Raw genomic sequence first — 18,062 nt, 5'->3', positions numbered from 1 at the left:
AGCCTCTTCTCCAAGGGCTTATTTCTTGCTGTCTGCAACACCACGGCACCAGCGCTTGGAGGCCTGGGGATTTTATTAGCAAGACCCCCCCAAAACCCTGCTGACAGATTTGTGTCCCCCCCCGGCACGCTCGGTTCGCTGCCAAGCACAGCGGGGGGCCCAGCCCCACATGAGATCCTGCATCTCTGAGTGGGGTTGCAATAGGGTCGCTCTCCATCCCGATGGGGAGCTGTAACCTGGAGGATGCTGCGGGAGGGGATACAGGAGATGGAGAGGGGGCAAAGGGATGCTGCTGCCCCCTGACACCCATCAGCATCCCTTGGCAGGGAAAGAGCTGCCCTTCATGGTCCCCCATGGAGACAAACAGCAAGAGAAGGCAGGGCATCCGAACCCTGGGATGCATTTCAGCCCCCTCCCCATTCCCTCTCCCACCTTTAGGGCCCACCGAAGGGATGCACCACCAGGAGCTGGCACAAGCGACCCTCACCAGCAGCATCCTCCCCCTGCAGCATCACCCCCTGCCCCTTCCTGCTGCTCGACAGGGAAGGGAATAAAAGAAAGAAGAGCCGAGAAAAAGCTCTTTGGAGCCAGCCCTTCCTGCTGCCGCTCCCCCCGGCATCCCCCTTCCCCTCCTGACCGCAAAAAGCCAACATCTCCCCGCGCCCCTCCAGCCAGGGGATGGGAATGTGGAAGCAATTGCACTTGGCAAGGCAGCAACAGTGAGTCAAAAACAGTTGTTTGGCTTGTCAGCCACCCAGGCCCTGCAGCACTCTTGTTTTCCTTCGCCTGCTTTAACCCCTTCCAGCCCCAGCCCCTTTTCCCAAGGAGACCCACAGCCCCCAGCCCTGCTATGGAGAGGGGTTGGGTGCTGGGATAAAGCCTCATCCCACCGTCCGGCTGCCCTGCTCCTAGAAATGGGATGATGGGCAATTCCTCATCATGAAAACCTGCAGGAAGAAGATGCATTGGCCTGTGCCAAACCTCCCAGCATGGGGCAAAGGGACATCCCGAGGCCACCATAGAGCTATAAGATACCCGGTGCTCCTGGAGCATCCTGCCTGCTCGCCCCAGGAGATGCAGAGAGGTCTCTGTCCCTGCCACAGAGAGCATCTAAGATGCCCCTTGGTAGGGCAAAGGGACATGGCCATGTGTGCTGGGGACCCCACATTAGCCTGGGGTGGCCAGACTCCCCCATACAGCCAGCCTGGTGGCATGGAGCTATTGAAAGCCCTGAGCACAGCCTCCCCATCCCGTTTACAACATCCCAGGCTGCTTCCCACCGGCTCCTCCGGCCCCTTCCCTGCTGGCCATATGTTGGCAAGACCAGAAACACATCCAGAGCCAACACATGCTGCATCAGGGTCTCTTCTCCATCCCCAAGTCACCCTTCACACCCCACTCAAGCACTCAATGTCACTCCCATGTGGCATCACACGCTGCTGGGACCCCACCTCCATTCAGGCCACCACTGATTCGGGGCAGGGTGGGGGGGTCACCACACACAATAGTTTGGGTTGGAAGAGACCTTAAAGCTCATCCAGTCCCAACCCCCTGCCACGGGCAGGGACACCTTCCACTAGAGCAGGTTGCTCCAAGCCCCTGTGTCCAACCTGGCCTTGAACACTGCCAGGGATGGGGCAGCCACAGCTTCTCTGTGCCAGGACCCATCCCTTACCATGGAAAGATGGTCAAGGAGGTCACGGCATCCCCAGCCAAGACCTCAACCCCTCCATACCCACACCCCAAACCCCACACCAACAAGAAGGAGATGAGGATGGAGCCCACAGAAGGGGGCTGCTCCCTCTTTCCATCGGGTGCAGCCCTCCCTTCATCCCCACGGTACAAAACATCCAGTGGGAAAGAGGATGGATGTGGAAGAGTTAAACCCCAGCGAGTGGATGAGGAGGAAAAGCGGAGGGCAAGCCTGCACACCCGCCTGGGAGAGACAAAGCGAGATGCTGGAGCCAAGAGATGAAGGCGAGGATGCGATAAGAGGGGGAGCCGGGGGGTGTGTGTGTGTGTGCTGGAGCGAGGGAAAGAGGAGGAGGAGGAGGAGGAGGAGAGGTGGGTGATGACCAAAGTCATTGAGCATTTTTTGGCACGCCTCCCCTCTCCCCCCCACCCCCCCCCCCCCAGTATCCTGGCCGTTGGCCCAGCTCGGAGCTGAACTTAAACAAACTCCTGTTGCAGCCATCTGCTTGATTTTAAAATAAATCAAACAATCTGTTGAGCCGTGGGTGATCAAGTTTCCATCTGTGCGGACGCCTGCTCGCCTCCTCGGAGCCTCCGCTTGCCTCTACCAGCCAAACACTCCTGGCAGCATGTGGCCTCCCCTTAATTCCTCCAGGAAAGGGAGAAACCGGACCTCCCCCCGCTGCACCCCGGCCCTTCGCCACCCTCCGCACTCAAACCAAGAGCTATTTTTACAGCCACCCGCCAAACAGAGACGTAGGGTGGGTTTAAATGGGAGGAAAATAGTACTGCTGGGGGGGGTGATTCCAAGAGGTTCTGAGCTTCTCCGTTGCTGCCCACACCGGGGGGATTCCTCATCCCGTCCTCATCCATCCCATGGGTCCGAGGGAATGAAGAGGGCAGCAATGACAGACCCTGCACTGGTGAGTGCAGCACAGAGGCCAGAAATAGCAGCTGTGAATAGCATCATGTGGCTGTCTAAAGGACCGGGACATTGGGAGCACGTCACCTTCAGGTGCCCAGCTCCTCCAGCCACCACGCTGGCCCTTGAGCCCACCCAAAAACACCCCATCCTGAGGGTTCCCCCCATCCTATGGGAGCAGGAAACTCAAGGGGAGGCAGCGCTGCACCTCGCCCCAAGGTCCCCAAAGTGCCAAAAAAGGGGTGGCATCTCCCTTCTCCATTATCTCTTTGGGTGCTGCAAGACCCCAGCTAACCCCTGGCTGCAACCCAGACACCAGCTCTACACGTGGGGACCCATGAGGGAGACAGCACCCAGCACATCCATGGCCCCGAACGCCCTCTGATGGGTCGGTCCTTCCTCCAGCCTCTGCTGGCATCACCCAGGCTTTGCCCTCCTTACCCTGGAGCCCTTCCTTCCGCCCCGAGCAGAGGGCACCGGGCATGGGGCCAGTGCAGACAGAAATAGGGCAGCACAGCAAAGGCACAAAGAGCAAAAGAGGGAGGAAAATGCTGTTCATGAAGCAGAAAGGGGTGCAACAAAGGATGGAGCAGGGTTAGGGCTCACCGGACCCCAGCAGCTCGAGTGCAGGAAGGTCAGGCTGCTGAGAGCAAGGGTTGCCCATGCATGGGATGGGGAGGAAGGACACGAGACACAGCAGGGTTTACCCCTCGAGCTCTGCAAATACGCATTGCTGAGGGTCCCCATGGCACTGTGGAAGCAGCAGTGAGGAAGAGGAGGTGCCTGGGACACCCAGCACCCAAGCACAGCTCTGCCAGGAGCCGGAGCCAGCCGCAGGATGCAGAACAAACCTCACCCACACGGGATGCTGCCAAGCCAAGAGCTGTCCTGGCCAGCCCGGGAATAGGCTCGCCAAGCCGTTCCCTGCTGGAAATAATGGGGAGCCAAGGAGGGAGGGATTGGGACAAGGGTGGCCCTCAGCCTGCCGCAACCCCACATGCTTCCCACTGCAAGCTCTCGGGAGGGAGCCATGGGCAGCAAAGGAGTTGCACGCTCCAAGCAGTGCCCAGGCTCTGGAATGCAGGATCAGACCCAAAAGCACATGGAGTTGGGGATCACCAAGGGAAAACTGGGTGGAATAAGTGATGTAGCAGCTTGTGAGCCCCCAGTGCATCCCAGTGCCATCGGTCACCCACCCTGGGGACAGCCCCATGGGACAACCTGCTCCCGGGTGGCCCATATTCCCAACCATATTCCCAAGCCCATATTCCTCAAAGGGTGGCTGAGACAAGGGGATGGCCAAAAGCCACCCCTGCTTCGCAGTGGCTGCATGGAGTAAAATCCTGGCACGGCCCCGACAGGATACACAGCAGGGAGCAGGTTACAAGCAATGAAGGGAAAAGGGAAAAAGGGGGGGAAAAAAAAGGACTAAAAACCCAACCACCAAAACCCCTTTTTGGAAGAGGAAAGGATTGACAGGACCTGGCCGAGACGCAGGAGAAAGCCCAGATTTCCCAGTTACTGTGCAGATGTTCTGGACTGAAAACAGAAGACGGCAGGAGCGAATCCATCTCCCCCTCCAGAGACGCCGCAGCCAGGGCATCTGGACTCTGTCTGCACGCAGGAGAAGCGGCTTCTCCTCAGCTCACCATGGAGCCCTGAGCACCAGGGCATGGGGAGCCCCTGGAGGTGCCCACCCGCACCCCAAAGCTGGGACAGCAGCGGCAGCCAGGGCTCCGTCCCCATGCTGGGTTGACCTTGGCACGGTTTCCTCCCGGGAAAACTGAAGGGCCTTGTCTTTGCCATGTTTTCACTTTGGGATAACTCATGCTGCCTGCTCTGAGTTTGGGGGGAGAGATGGAGAGAAGAGAATGCAGCTGTTTTAGCAGTGAAGACAAGGAGGGAGGGCGGGAGACACACACATATATATATACATATATATTTATTCTCAGCCAGGGTAATAACTGGAATCACTAGCACTTGATCACCACTCGATGAAAAGCTTCACAGCCGACCAAAGTCAGCCTGCTTCCAGAAACATGCTGCAAGCAGATGGGAGGTGACGGTGGCAATTTGCTGCTCACCCCACACCCGGGCCCTGAGATGACTTGTATAGCTGTCTGTCCATCCGTCCCTCCCTAGCTCTGTCCACCCTGCTGTGGCTGCAAAGCATCAAGCAAGAGGTTGACGCCTTGGATGTCACCAAAGTGTTCCTGATGCAGCACTTTGGTATCCAGCATCCAGGGGACCAAAGCGGATGCTGGTGGTCTCCCAGAGCCATCAGTTGATGTGCTCCCCCATTCCAAGGAGGGTAAAGCAAGGTGGTGGATAATCAAAACCATTCTGGAAGGTCGACATGCGAAACCACCCTGCACAGGGCTGCGGTGGGTCCTGCAGGGACAGGACCCAGCCCTGGATGGGCAGGATGTCCCCACAACAAAGTCCCCAGTCCCACAAGCAGCAGGTGCCAGGGATACTGTGGGTTCCAGCATTCCTCATCGCTGGGAACAGCCTGGGCTCTGTGCTATGTCTCCCTGGCTGGAAACCACCACAGCTCCTGTCCTCCAGGCACAGCAGGCAGCTGCCCATTCCTATAGCAAAGGGGGGATGCTCCCGCCTGCAGGGTAATCACCACCCGCCTCCCCTAATGACCTTCCCTTGCATCCCAGCTGGGCCTCAGCCTTGTTTTTAGCTCTAAACTAGAAGCCAAAATATCACCAGGGGAGCAGAGGGAGAGCATGGGGGGCAAACCAGCCTCTGTGAACCCTCCTGTCCCCTCTGCATCCCTCATGGGGGTACCAGGACCTTCCCCGTGCACCCCCAGTCGAAGCCAGCCCCAAGACCCAGCATCCTGCTGCTCAAGCCCTGCCAGCCACGGCAGCACCAGCTTCTCCCTGGGTACCGGGATGGGCATCCCTCAATAAATCCTATGTCAGGTCCTCACTGCCACGGGAACGGCCCATCCAGCACCAGTGCTTGTACAGAGGCACCGAAATGCAGCATCTCAGCAGTTCTCTAGCTGGAAGAAGCTCCTACATGTATACCCCTAGCCGCATTTTGCATGTGCTGACAGCATCCAAGCCAGCCTGGCGCAGCCACAGTGCCCATGGTGCCCCGTTGTGGGTCACAGCACACTCAGCACCGGCTCCTCACCATAGCCAGCAGGTTAGAGAAGGAAAGCCGGGGCAGCTGCTGTTCGAGCACGGGTAAACAGATGACTTCAGTCTCCCGAGAGCTACTAAAGCCCGGCAGCACTTGCACTAACAGAGGAAAATAAAGAGGGAGAAGCAGCGTCATATTCACGCCAAGCTGCAAAGTGCACCCAGGTAATGTCCTTCTCCTTCTCCCAACCCAGCCCAAACTCCCTCCTGGAGCAATTCCCTTTCCTCCCCGCTCTGCTACGGAAGATCCAAGGGAGGGAAAGAGTCACCTATGGCCAGACCAGCTGCATGAGGCTGTTTATCCAGCAAGGCTCGCGTGTGCCGGGGTGGATGGGGAGCAAACCACAACCTGACCGGGGCTCCAGCATCCTCACCATGGCACAGGGATGAGAACCAGGCTCTGATGGCCGGGAGCGATGCCTTTGGCAAACAGGGGTGCGTGGAAGGAGCAGTTCTGCATCCCTAAAGCTGTCTGTCACCTGCAGACGTGTGGCACTGGTTCTGAAAGGAGCCAAGGCACGCTCGGGGCACCGCTGCTGCCCACCTTGGCAGCGGGGGGACCCGGAGCTGCCGGAGCCCTTGGGCTAGGGCCCAAAGGAGGACTGTGCCGCTGGAAGGGCTCCCATCACCAGCTGCTCACAGCAGAGGAAAGCCTGGCATGGCTGGGAGCCTGCCACTGCCGAGCTCCAGCGGCTGCTCCTCAAGCTCCCACCCTGTTCCCCATGCACCGGGATGCTCCTGCCCGACCATCCTCCTGGATCTGTCCCAAGTGTCCAAGGAGAGCAGTGTCCTCCCCAACGAACTAGAGGGACATTTCCACACCATCCCTTCAAGCCCAAGCTGCCTTTTGCTGCAGGGAGGGAGGGCAACATCTGGCCAGAAGCTGCGCAGCAGGATGGAACCAGCAGGAGCTGTTTGGCTGATAGTCCTTCCTGGGGAGCCAGGGAGCACCCTGCTGTGAGCAGCACATGCCGTGAGCTAACAGAGTCCCTGCCACCAAAACCAGCACCGGAACAGATCCAGGGCACAGCAGGTGCTCATTGCAGCGAGTGAGGTGCAAACAGGTTCCTGGCAAAGCAGTTCTGCCCAGAAACTTCACAAGTCCCCAAAACCTGCTTGGGTAGAAGGAGATACCTCGCTGGGTCTAGCTCAGCCCCCAAGGATGACAACAGTGAGGATGTTGGTGCAGCACCAAGCTGGCATCATGGGGATACAGGATGGTGAAAGGCAGCTTTCCCCATTACCAGGGTAGTCACAGCACCAGGCATCCACATTGCTGTGATGGGGAGGTTCTTCCTCGCCGGGAAGCAGCTGAAGAGCATCCCGTGCTGCCCTCTGCGACCGCGCTTCCCGGACGGCTGAGAAAGGCCAAGTATCTGGATAAAACATCTGTCCATCCGCAACAGCCAGAGCCGTCCAGCCCTCTACCCCATCTCCCGACTTGGCCGCGGCTCCGCAGGCACGGAGCCTGCTCCAAGACGCTCCAGCGGTTGCGAAAGCATCTTCACTGCAGGGGACCAGAGCGGAGCCAGTCCCTCTCCCTAGGGAGCTGCGGGGGATAATTTGGGGGGGGTGAAAGCAGGGATTCCTGGGCAGCGTGTGCTTCAGGCCAGCGTCTTTGGGCAGGTGCCTGCAGAAGGGAAGCAGTGCCCGAGCGGCTGCTTTTGGGAAAGGCAGGGAGAAGGCGAGGGGTGGGTAAAGAATAAATATATAGCAGCCAGCTGGTGAGCTGTGGAGTCAGCACAAGGTCTGGAGGACGCGGCGGCTGGCAGCGGCAAGGGAGCCCTGGTATTTCAGACAGCTGGTACAGCAAGGTCAGCCCGGCCAAAGCAAAAGGCCCCTTTGCTGTTCCCCCACACCGGGGTTGAAGGACGGACACCCCCGGTTGGAGACCCCAAAGGGGATAAGCCGCCAGCCAATGCGTCACACTGAAACAACGGGTGAGGATGAGGAGGGACAGAGCGGTGCTGGGTGCATACCAAACGCACCCTGACCTCATCGGCAGGAAAAAGCAAGCGGCACATTTTCATCGTGTTGTTTCTTTGTTTGCCATCTGGGAACATGATCCCGCAGGAGGCTGTGCCCCGAGACATGAAGTCATATCATGATTATATTGCCACCTCCGTGCCGGGACTGAGATCTCATCCGAAAATGCCAGACCCAGCCGGTGTTAGCCTGCAGAGGAAGCCTGCTTTGCTGAAAGGCAATGGGAGCCTCACTAAAAACATCTTTACATAGACATATGCTACAAAACGAAACAGGTTTATCCCAATAAAGTTGGCTTAAAATACCTTGGCCTGATTTTGCTCTGTATCTGCTAGAATTAGCGATGGCAAAAACGGGCACGAGCGCAGACAGAACCACAGAAGCCAACCCAAGCTGGAAGCCAAAAAACTGGGAAGAGTGAGACCAGCTCTGCTCTTCCCTTAGGTTTAAGGGACAAGCAGAAGCCCAATGCAGCCCATTCCATCCCTCTGGAACCCACACATGAAGCTTGGGCTGGGGATGTGCAGACGAGCCACCAGCAACCACAGAGGAGCCGTCAGCAACCACCCAAAACACTGCCAGCCACCAGAAGGGTTTTGGTTTGCTCCAAAATGAATAGAAGATGAGAGCAAGCCAGAGGTTCTGCCCGTCTGGCCATGACCTGGGACCCTTCCTGCACGGGTTTCTGATTTCCCGTGCTGTGATACACCCCAGTATCCGTACCCTCGCTGGGAATTCGGCCTGGTGCAATGCGGGAGGAGGGTCAGACATCGCCTCCCACCTCCTGGCTTTGCTTTCCGCAGCATCCAGGAGTTTCAGCTGCTGCTCAGCATCGGTGGGACAAGGTCTAGTAGAGAACACAACAACTCTTTGATGTTGGCCCAAAACCCCATGAGCCTGACTGTACCCTTTCAGGCACAGGCCCATGCAACAAGATCCAGGTATCCCCCGCAAAGCAGGAATGGGACATGGAAAACACCAGAAGATGCTCAGATACCAGCCTGAGGATGCAGCTGGAGCAAGCTCTGGATGCTCCCAAGGAGTGGGATGGCAAATGCACCCAAAGCAAACTTGAACAGCTTTGTTCGAGTTATGGTGGGATTTGAGAGCTTTCCAACCTGAATATATTTGCAGAAAGTAGCATGCAGGGAAAAAATACCAACAAAAAGCCAACAAACCACTTTTACAGGTAGGTAACTGCAGCAAGAGCAGCGACAGGCAAAGATGGGATGAGTCAGAAAAGCAGGGAAGCTTTTCCCAGTGCTGGCAGAGAGATAAAGGATTGAGCAAGCACAAACACCAGCCAGGTCAAGCACAATCAGCACTTGACCTTGGAACAGCAGTGACACAGCCCTGGGCCCCTATCGACAGGGCAGAAGAGCTCAATTGGTGGCTGAAACTCTTCAGTAGGCACCGCTGGCCAGGAACACGGGTCAGCATCACCTCTGGGCACCAGCCAAGCCTGGTTGTTTCATGGCCTATTCAAAGCAACCAGCCTCAACATCTGCCCTACACGCAGCCACTGCCTGTCCCACAGCACCATGGGAGCAGCAATTCCCACCTGGCAAAGGAGGCTTGACTATGGGATGCACAGGCAGTTTGTCTGGATCAGGGGGATGAGGTATCATAGGGGTGGCAAGAGCCACCCCAAACCCAGGAGCCCTGCACCCATAGATCAGCATAGGACCCCCTTGCAAGGGGCACAGCTGGAAAGATGCAGTCTCACAGCGCACATCTGCATGCCTTGGAGGGTACCAAAGGTGACAAGCCATTTAGTGAGGTACCCTTACCAAAGCTTTATAAGTGTTACCATTATTTCCCAATGGGAGAACCCAATCCCACCCCACATAAGCCAACAGCGGCAGGGTTTCTGCCAGGCAGAGCTTACCTCCAGGAGACCCTCCTACAGCAGGCAGGACCACAGACACCACCATAGACACCACAGAGCATCTCCTGCCCCACTGCTCCCCTATGCCAAGCCAGCAGCAGAGGCATCATCCGACCCAAAATACCCAGGCCTGAACCCTGATGACCCTCAGATGTGAGGTTCCCTTATTAGCACCTCCAAGCTGTTACAAACAGGACCTGAGCCCCATCCTGCTCTTGCTACCCTGCTAAGAGAAGGGGTATGGGGCTGTCTGGTGGCACTTGGTGCATTTATCAGGTACCTCAAATGTTGAGCCATCTCAAAGAGCAGCAAAGGATTTCTACGTGCAGGGGGATGTCGATCCTGGGCATGCAAAAAAGCACTTGTGTTCAATAAATGAAGTTGCAGAGCTGCAAGGAGGAACAGGGAGATGGTTTTAACCCCTCAGGCTCATTCCCTCATGCCTGGTCCTGTCTGAAAGGGGTCCTGGGTGTCACACAAGAGTGAAAGGCTTGTCCAGGGTGACTTTCAGCAGCAGGCGTGGCTGAAGAAGGGTACAGTTAAATTAGCCAAGCACCCTACCCAAGCATTAAGCCATGTTTTAAATAACCTTGACATCTGTGATGGGAAGCATGTGCAGACAGGGAGGGGAAAAAGTAAGAGGACCTTCTGGCCAGCCAGAGAGTCACCACCAGGACACAGCAGAGCCCATCAAAGGGAAATAGTGCCTGGACCAGCCGTGCCCTCCCCAGGCAGCTCTGCCTTGCTGCCTTTGCTCTTGCTCATTGCACCAGCCTCTTCATTCGCTCATTACCAAACTCAGAACAAGAGGGAGGAACTGAATAGCATCCCTTCGCTGGGACACCCTCTGTGTCCCCATGGGAGTCTGGGGCCAGCAGGGAGGAGGACTGGTGTGATGAGAAATGCAGGTTCCAGAGGGGGCCACTAAGGAACACCATGGGAAGAAACCCCAAGCACCCAACACCAACATCCAACCTGGGACAGAACTGCTGTTCATAATGTCCCTATGACATGGCCTAGGGACACAAACAGGGCAGAGGTGTGAAATACCTGTTGGGGACAGGCTCTGAAGCATCACCCCCCAGGGTGAGCACCGCAGGATGCCCGCCTGACTGCTCTGCAGCCACCCATGAAGGGCTCCAGCACCTTTCAAGTGCCAAAAGACCAGGGGATGGACAGACACACAGCATGACCCACATGGGCATCGCAACCCATGCAGCCCCACAGCAGCTCCAACATCCATAAAGTCTCCACCATCTCAGAGCAAGTCGCGCATCCACAACCTGCAATAATGCCGGGGCTGTCCGGCTCGGGATGACAAGACACTGGGGGAAACCACCTGCAAGCAACAGCATCCAAAGGATTCCCATCGCCGATGCCAACCCATCCTCCCGTGCCATCCTGGCACTGTCCACACCGGCACTGCTCCGGTGAGTGCAGCTCCTGTCCAGTGGCTTCCCAAGCTCCGGAGCCGGCACGGCTGAACGGAAAACTCTATTTGTAAGCAGCCAAGGGAGAGTGACCGGGGAGTAAAGGAGCCTGTCTTGGAAGGGCTGGTTTACATTTCTAAAGAAAATGCCAGCGCTCCGGAGAGCCGCAGGGTTCTGGCTACAAACGGAGCCGAAAGGCTTTGAAAATGAACTAGGGGATTTAGGATGCTGGCATTTTACAGAACCTGGCCTGGGGCCTGGTTTGCAGATACACAGCAGTGGCTCTCCAGCACGTTCCTGCAAGCTGGAAATTTGGGGTGGGGGAAAGCAGTTGTTTCCCCATCCCACCAGAAAGGCAAGCTTGTGAGTGGTAAACTTTTGCTCTGCTGTGCTGCTTTCTAGGTGATGCCCCCAAAACACCCTGCATATACTCAGGGGAAGGCACTGGCAGCACTCGGACTATGGATGGCACCCAGGACACCCTTCAGAGCCACAGTGCTCCACGGCAGCAGCTCGGGGATGTTGCCTGGGGGTCCCTTTGCTGCAGGACAACCAGAGCAGCACAGGTTGGGGTACCCAGCCCCGAGCCTGCACACCAGCAGCCTGGCTGCAGGAAGGGCTGGGGTGTCTCCAAGGGGAAACCCTTTGATTAAGGCAGCTTATAAAACTAGAGATAACTTGGGAAGTTTCCTGCAGCACTGGAGGCCACGCGCTCCTTTGAGCTTCCCAAGGATGCTGCTGGGAGGGCAACACCTCTGGCACCTCTGACCACCCTTGATGGCCAGTGTTATGGGATCAGGATTTCCTCCCTTGTGCAGGGCTGCGAGCGAGCAGGCGCCAGTAACACAGATACTTCTGCAACAAGACAGGTTTTGGCTCTCCACACCTCCTGGAAGGATTTTTATCTGCTCTTTCGCAGCTTGACAGCTCCAAAAGTTCATTGCTAAAGGCACCCCATCCATTAGCGTTCGCCCCTACGGACCAGACCCAAAAGCAGAGCATCCATCTATGTCACCGCTCCACCTCCTCCTCCATGCCAGAGCTGGGAAATGCTGGCTGGGGAGGGATGGAGGGATGGGGTCTGTGCCAACTGCCTTACCTTGGGGATGAGAGCCGGGGGTACCACCACTAGTGGCTCCGTTGGGGTCATGCTCTTGCCGGCCAGCACCACGGCACCGCATTCGGTACAAGCACCGATGGTCAGCTGCTTCCCATCATCCACCAGCAGGCTGTTGGCCACGCGGAGGGTGTAGAGGAAGACCGGGAGCCTGGCCACTTGAACCGCTTTTAATCCAAGGCATCGCTTCTTCTCCTGCCGGCAGAAGAAGCAGACGAAGGTCTCCACTTTGTACTGCCGGGACCAGGCGCTGCTGGGGTGGTGGGAGTTCCTGCCCTCGTGCTGCAGCCACTGCCCCAGCAGGTCATGGTAGCACAGGATGCAAGTGGCCACCAGCCCGGTCGCGTCGGCCGGTCTGGCCCTTGGGGCGGGTGGGTAGACTGTCAGGAAGGGGAAAAAGGGCTCTTTCTCCCCAAATCGCCCTGGTGGGTTGACGTTGAGCTGGAACTCTTTGCCGGCTCCCAGTTCAGCACCGCAGATGTAGCAGACAGAGGTGGGACCGGGCTTGATGGCAGGGTGGCCGGCCAAGCCACTGGGGTCACCGGCGGAGAAGACCTGGTGGTACCTCCCCAGGAAGCTCTGCACCGAGGTGATGAGCTCCTCGTTGTGGCAGGCCCTGTACATGGCCCAGAGGTCCTGCAAGACGATGAAGCACTTGCGGCAGCTGCTCACCTCCCAGTGCTTGTTCAGTCCCTTGGCACTGGGTGGGCAAGGCAGGAGGCTGATGAAGGGGAAATGCATGGTGTTCTTCGCATTGCCGTTGATGACCTTGGCCGCCACCAGCCTCGCCTCCTTGCTGCACTCTTCCCCACACAGGTAGCAAGCCTCGGGTACCAGCGGGACGCCTGCCCCGTCCTCCTTCAGCACTCGGCGGCCCTTGGCAGGCATGGCCCCGGCGTTGAGGGGCACCACGTAGAGCCGCTGCAGCACGGGCACGTTGGCCAGCTCGAAGCTTTGCCACTGCTGCATGAGGGAGGCGAAACAGCAGGGACACACTAGGGTGCTGCCGGCCGGCGAGAGCGGCTGGGCGCCCGGCGGAGGGCTGTGAAGCCAAAGGAAGGGGAAGAAGGGCGCTGGAGAAGTCTTCTCCTGCTTCTGCACGTGGACGCGGTGCTGGGTGGTGGGTGACAAGGGGCTGCCGCAGATATAGCAGGCGGTGCCCGATGCCCAAGTGGGCCGCTCGCTGCCTTCCTCCTCCTCTTCCTCCTCCTCGCTGGTGATGTTGATCTCGCTGTCCTCCGAGGAGCAGCAGGGCGGCCCCCTCTTGCCCGCCGCCGCCGGGGGGGGCCGCGCCGCACCGCCCGCCCCTTCGGGCTCCGAGAGGGGTTCGGCGTCGGAGAGCTCGGAGAGGTCGGAGCCGGCTGCCGGCCCTTCCTCCCCCTCCTCCTCTTCTTCTTCTTCTTCCTCCTCCTCCTCCTGGCCGGCGGGGCGGCGGGGCGGCGCGGTGGGGTCCCAGCCCGCCGCCCCCCGCCGCAGCCCGGCTCCCCCCGCTGCCGCCGCCGCCGCCGCCGCCTCGCACTGATGGGGCCGCTTGAGCCAGTACATGCGCTTCTCCACCGGCGTGCGGCTGCGCTCGAAGGAGTCCCACTGCTCGCCCAGGAAACAGCGGCAGACGGCGCAGACCAAGGCGCAGCCCTCCGCCGAGACGGCGCGGGCGCCGGGCGCCGGTTCCTGGTGCTGGAGAAAGGGAAAGAAGGGTCGGTGGTCGCGGGGGGGTCTCACTTGAAGCTTCAGCTCTTTGCCGCGGCTGATGCCGCCGCCGCAGATGAAGCAGCAGAGCGGAGGCGCCGGGGGTTGCGGAGCCCCGGGGCCGCCCGCCGCCGCCTCGCCGTTCGTTAGCGCGGCCATCAGCCGCTGCTTGCGGGAGAGCGGCGCCGGCGCCCCCGGCCCCGCCGCGCTCATCGCCGCCCCCGGCTCATCCCGCGGCTCCGCCGGACACGCAGGCTCGGGGGGCGGGTTTGCGGAGCGCTGCCCCCCCCACACCACCAACCGCCCGCCTCCTCCCGCCGCAGGGAAGGCAACGGGAAAGGAGAAAATGAAATAATAAAAAGAAATTAAAAAAAAAACCAAAAAAAACCACCAAAACACACAAATAAAAGATCCAACAGCGACGGGAAAGACAAATCTCTCCTCCCCCCCCCCCCCAAAAAAAACCAACACAACAACAACAAAAGTTCGGTGCGAAAGTTTGGGTGCCGCTGGCGGCGCGGAGGAAGGGCGGCTGCTGGCCGCCTCCCGGCCCCGGCGCCCCCGGCCCGGCTCCTCCCCGGCCCCCCCGCTGCGACCTGCCTGCGAAGAGGGGGGGCCCGGGGGGAGGAACGAACGGCCACCGCCGCCGCAACACTCCCCCCCCCCCGCCTCACCGACAGCGCGGGTCGGAGCCGCGGGGGTGCGGAGGGACCCCACGGGAGGGGAATGGGATAAAGGAGGGGGGGTCGATTGAGCAGCCCACCCCACCGACGGGGTTTATCGGGGGCGGCCCGCACGCGTTGCTCCCTCCCACCCCATCAGCGCCGTCCCTTCGGCACGGCACGGCCTTTTGTGCTGATCCCCCTCCCCAAAGCGCCGTGTTACGGCACCGCGTCCGCGTTCGCACCGGCAGGACGGAGCCCGCAGGAGTGTGCCCAAAGCACCGGCCGCGTCCCTGCCCTTCACAGCGCTGCCCACCGGCCCTTAACTCAGCGTCCCAACCACCCGGTAATTTATTTCGCATTTAAAAAGTCCTGCTGCTGTTCCAGTTCAATACCAGATTCTATTTCCCGCTCGGTCCTAAAATGCTGCATCGCTTTGCCACTCACTGGTAAATAGCTGATGTGTTCCCAGCCGGAGTTGGCTGAGTTTCAGCGACGCATGCAATAATCCCGGTATATCCTTACCTGCCTTGCAGCCTGTGATAAGATTTAATGCTTGTAAAGCACTTTGCTGTCCTTGGACAATAGGCACCACGGAAGTGCAAGCTGTACCGAGGTCCAGCCACAATTAAACCTGACTTATTAACCACCCGAGCATCTAAGTCAGCATGCCCACTGTCTCAGCACAGCTCTCCCAATAAAAACAATATATTAGTAGCTGTAAGGATATTTTTAAGCAGTCGTTTTAGGAGGAAGCCTGCACATAGCGGTACTGTTGAGTTCGAGTTCATGGAAAGTCACTGCACATGTCTTGTCCTGTCCTTGCAAAGCCCTGGTTCTGAGTTACCGAATGGGCTTAAACCACAACACCCTGTCCTTCTGAAAGCGCTGTGCAGGATAAAACCCAAAGAGGCAAGTTTGGTAATTGCAGTAGGACACAGGGACATAGGGACAGGGGGCTAAGAGCCTAAGCCACGCATCAGGACACCCTAATGTGGAAAAGCCACATCATCCCCATTCCTCTTCCTCATGACCCCCGGTGCGAGCACAACCCTCACCCTTGGGGTAGCCCAGCTACCCCATGAAGGGTTGACCAGCCCTTCATGTCATCTCCCACCCGGGCGGCGGGTGACGGCGTCCGGCGCTCCCCAGCAACTGGCCATGAGATCAAACAGATTGTGTGACATCAGCTGGAGCGCGGGCAGGGGCCAGGAGGGCTCTTCGGGGACCCGGATCCAGTTTCCACGCAGATGGCTCCGGCAGTAAAGAAGCAAAGGGGGGGTGGGAGGCAACACACAAAGCGGGGAACACGATACCTTGGGGAGAACTGGCTCGATGGGGCTTTTTTTTTTTTTTCCTTCCAGGGGTTTCCAGAAGACAGCAAGGCCTCGTTTATTTTCCCTTTATTTATAGTCCTGATGTGGCGGCTGCTCTATGCACCGAAGGCACGGGGAGCGCGGCACATGGCGGGGTGGTCATGACTCAGATGTTCTTTAGAGGTGCGCACGGTCTCTCGGTGTCACCCACTTTGCCCAGATGGGAAGGGGCCACCCGGGTGGGATGGGGTCCTTGACCCCAGGCAGCAGCACACCACTCTGGATGAGGGAATGCTTGTGTTTCCTTTGGGTTTTCCTGGAGCGCGGGGTCTCAGCTTCCCATCCGGAGCTCCCCAGGGAGACGCGGCCACCGGCTCAGCCCACCCTTCAAGCGCAGCCAACAGATGCTCTCCCGCCTGCTCCACAGATGGGCGAGGAAACAACGTGCTGCATTCAAGGACCGGAGCTCAGCAGGGCCAGACGCCCCCCTTTCCCTACCCTGCCCCACAACACCAACCCTCCGTGCTGCTCTACGGAGGCGCCGTGAGCCCCCGGCTCCCCCCCGGGATGCAGCGGCTTCCCGGGCCTTGGCTACACAGGGACAGAGCAGCTCATTTATCATCCTCTGCCGCCCCTGCCTTGCGGTTGCTGTTTGCAACAGAGAAGCTGGGAGGGAGAGAAGATTTCTCAAGTCGGCCTCGGCAAGAACTGAAAACATATGCCCTGGCGGCAAATGCGTCCCCTGGGGCGCGCGGGGATCCAGGCGAGCCTAGCACTGGATTTTCCACCGCGGCTCCCGCCGGCGCGCAGCCCTCCTGCTGGAGACGGCGTTTTAAAGCAACCCCAGGGCTGGGGATGGTGACAGCTAGGTCTGCTCTTCCAAGCCCAGCACCGTGGGGATAGCGGGATGCGGTGCAGACAGAGTGGGATGCGGTGCAGGATGGGTCCTCTCTCAAGCTGGATGGCTGCGGTCCAGGTTCAGGAGGCAAACGTCCTCCCTGCACCCATCCTAGACCTCCTTGCTGGCTTGGCACGCAGAATTGTCCCCTTGCATAAAGACGAGCCCCAGGGACAGATGTCCCTTAAAGGCAGGGGTTGCACAGCTGCTGCGTGACTGTATTGCGTCAGGACATGGTGCTGGTTGTGCAAGGTGCTGTACAAACAGCCCCAAGCGGCCTCGTGGTGCGGAGCTCCATTGGCTTACACCGGGATGGGTCTTGGGGCGGATTGACAAGCAGCCTGCCCAGTGCTGTGGCCATCTCTGTTGCATCCCCATCCTCATACCCCTATCCGTCCCCATTCCCGCCTCCATCCCCATCCCCTCAGCACTGCAGGACGGTGCCCAGCAGCACCCATTCACAGCACAACCAGCAAGGTGCCGCTGCACCCTCCGGAGCAGGCACGTGCGGCAGATCCCCCCACCCCATCCCCAGGACCGGGAGGTTAATATGGAAATTACCAACTGCTTATTCCTTCCAGCTGTTGCTGTGAGTCATCAAGTGCCTTAAAGAGCATTTCAAACAACACAGTGCCTTCGAGACAGCGTGACTGTTCCCCCCCGCCGCCCCCTCCGGATAATCCTCCACAAGGTCTGCTGTTTGAAAAGGGAATGTTTCTCCAAGGAAGCAATTCCCAGCCGTGCGTGGACGGGGAGGAAGAACAGCCGCTGCATCGCCGTGGCGCCTGACCAGGCTCCCACCTCTGCCCATGGGCTCCCAGCATCCCGCAGAGCAAGCCCTGGCACCGTGCCCCTCCATCATCCCTGTTCTAAACCCAACACATAAATGCCACCACATACAGGCGTGGGTAATGATCCCCTCTGTGCCACATGGGGAAACTGAGGCACAGGGCAGCCAGCCAGAGGGTCACAGTATCACCTGCCTAGGGTGACACTGTGACCGCTGTGTGGTCACTGAGGGACGTTGGGGCACTGGCCTGGGGTTCAGCAATCTGAACTCTGCACTGCACAGCTGTATTTCCCTCTGCCAGCTTACTTTAGTCTTTATTTCGTTTTAAAAAAGCTGATCTCTGCACTCAGTGCTGATTTTTCAGATGGAAAAGATAGGGCTGGCTCATGGAAATAGATGGGATACATCCCTTATCCACTGCTTTAACCTCCCTTTGAACTTTCAGGCTTTCTTAATTGATTGTCTTTTTCCTATTCCTTTCTGCTGGAAAAGCCCAGCCAGGTTTTCTCCT

General features: G+C 58.7%; 1 protein-coding gene across 2 annotated transcripts in view; it reads right to left on the bottom strand.

Moving 5' to 3' along the window:
• The window catches only part of GSE1 (Gse1 coiled-coil protein), a 101,139-nt gene extending 87,523 nt beyond the window's left edge, over positions 1 to 13,616 (bottom strand). Inside the window, exon 1 of one of the 2 annotated variants that reach the window (XM_030470483.1) lies at positions 12,179 to 13,616. In XM_030470483.1, the coding sequence (XP_030326343.1) occupies positions 12,179 to 13,165 (987 nt within the window). In that variant the 5' untranslated portion in view covers positions 13,166 to 13,616. The remainder of the gene's footprint in view (positions 1 to 12,178) is intronic. The other variant, XM_030470482.1, reaches the window with a different exon arrangement.
• Between the last annotated feature and the right edge of the window lie 4,446 nt (positions 13,617 to 18,062).

This window comes from Strigops habroptila, chromosome Z, assembly GCF_004027225.2.
Source record: "Strigops habroptila isolate Jane chromosome Z, bStrHab1.2.pri, whole genome shotgun sequence".
Lineage (NCBI taxonomy): Eukaryota > Metazoa > Chordata > Aves > Psittaciformes > Psittacidae > Strigops > Strigops habroptila.
Note: the sequence above shows the minus strand (reverse complement) of the source record. Positions and strands in the feature narration are given on the sequence as shown.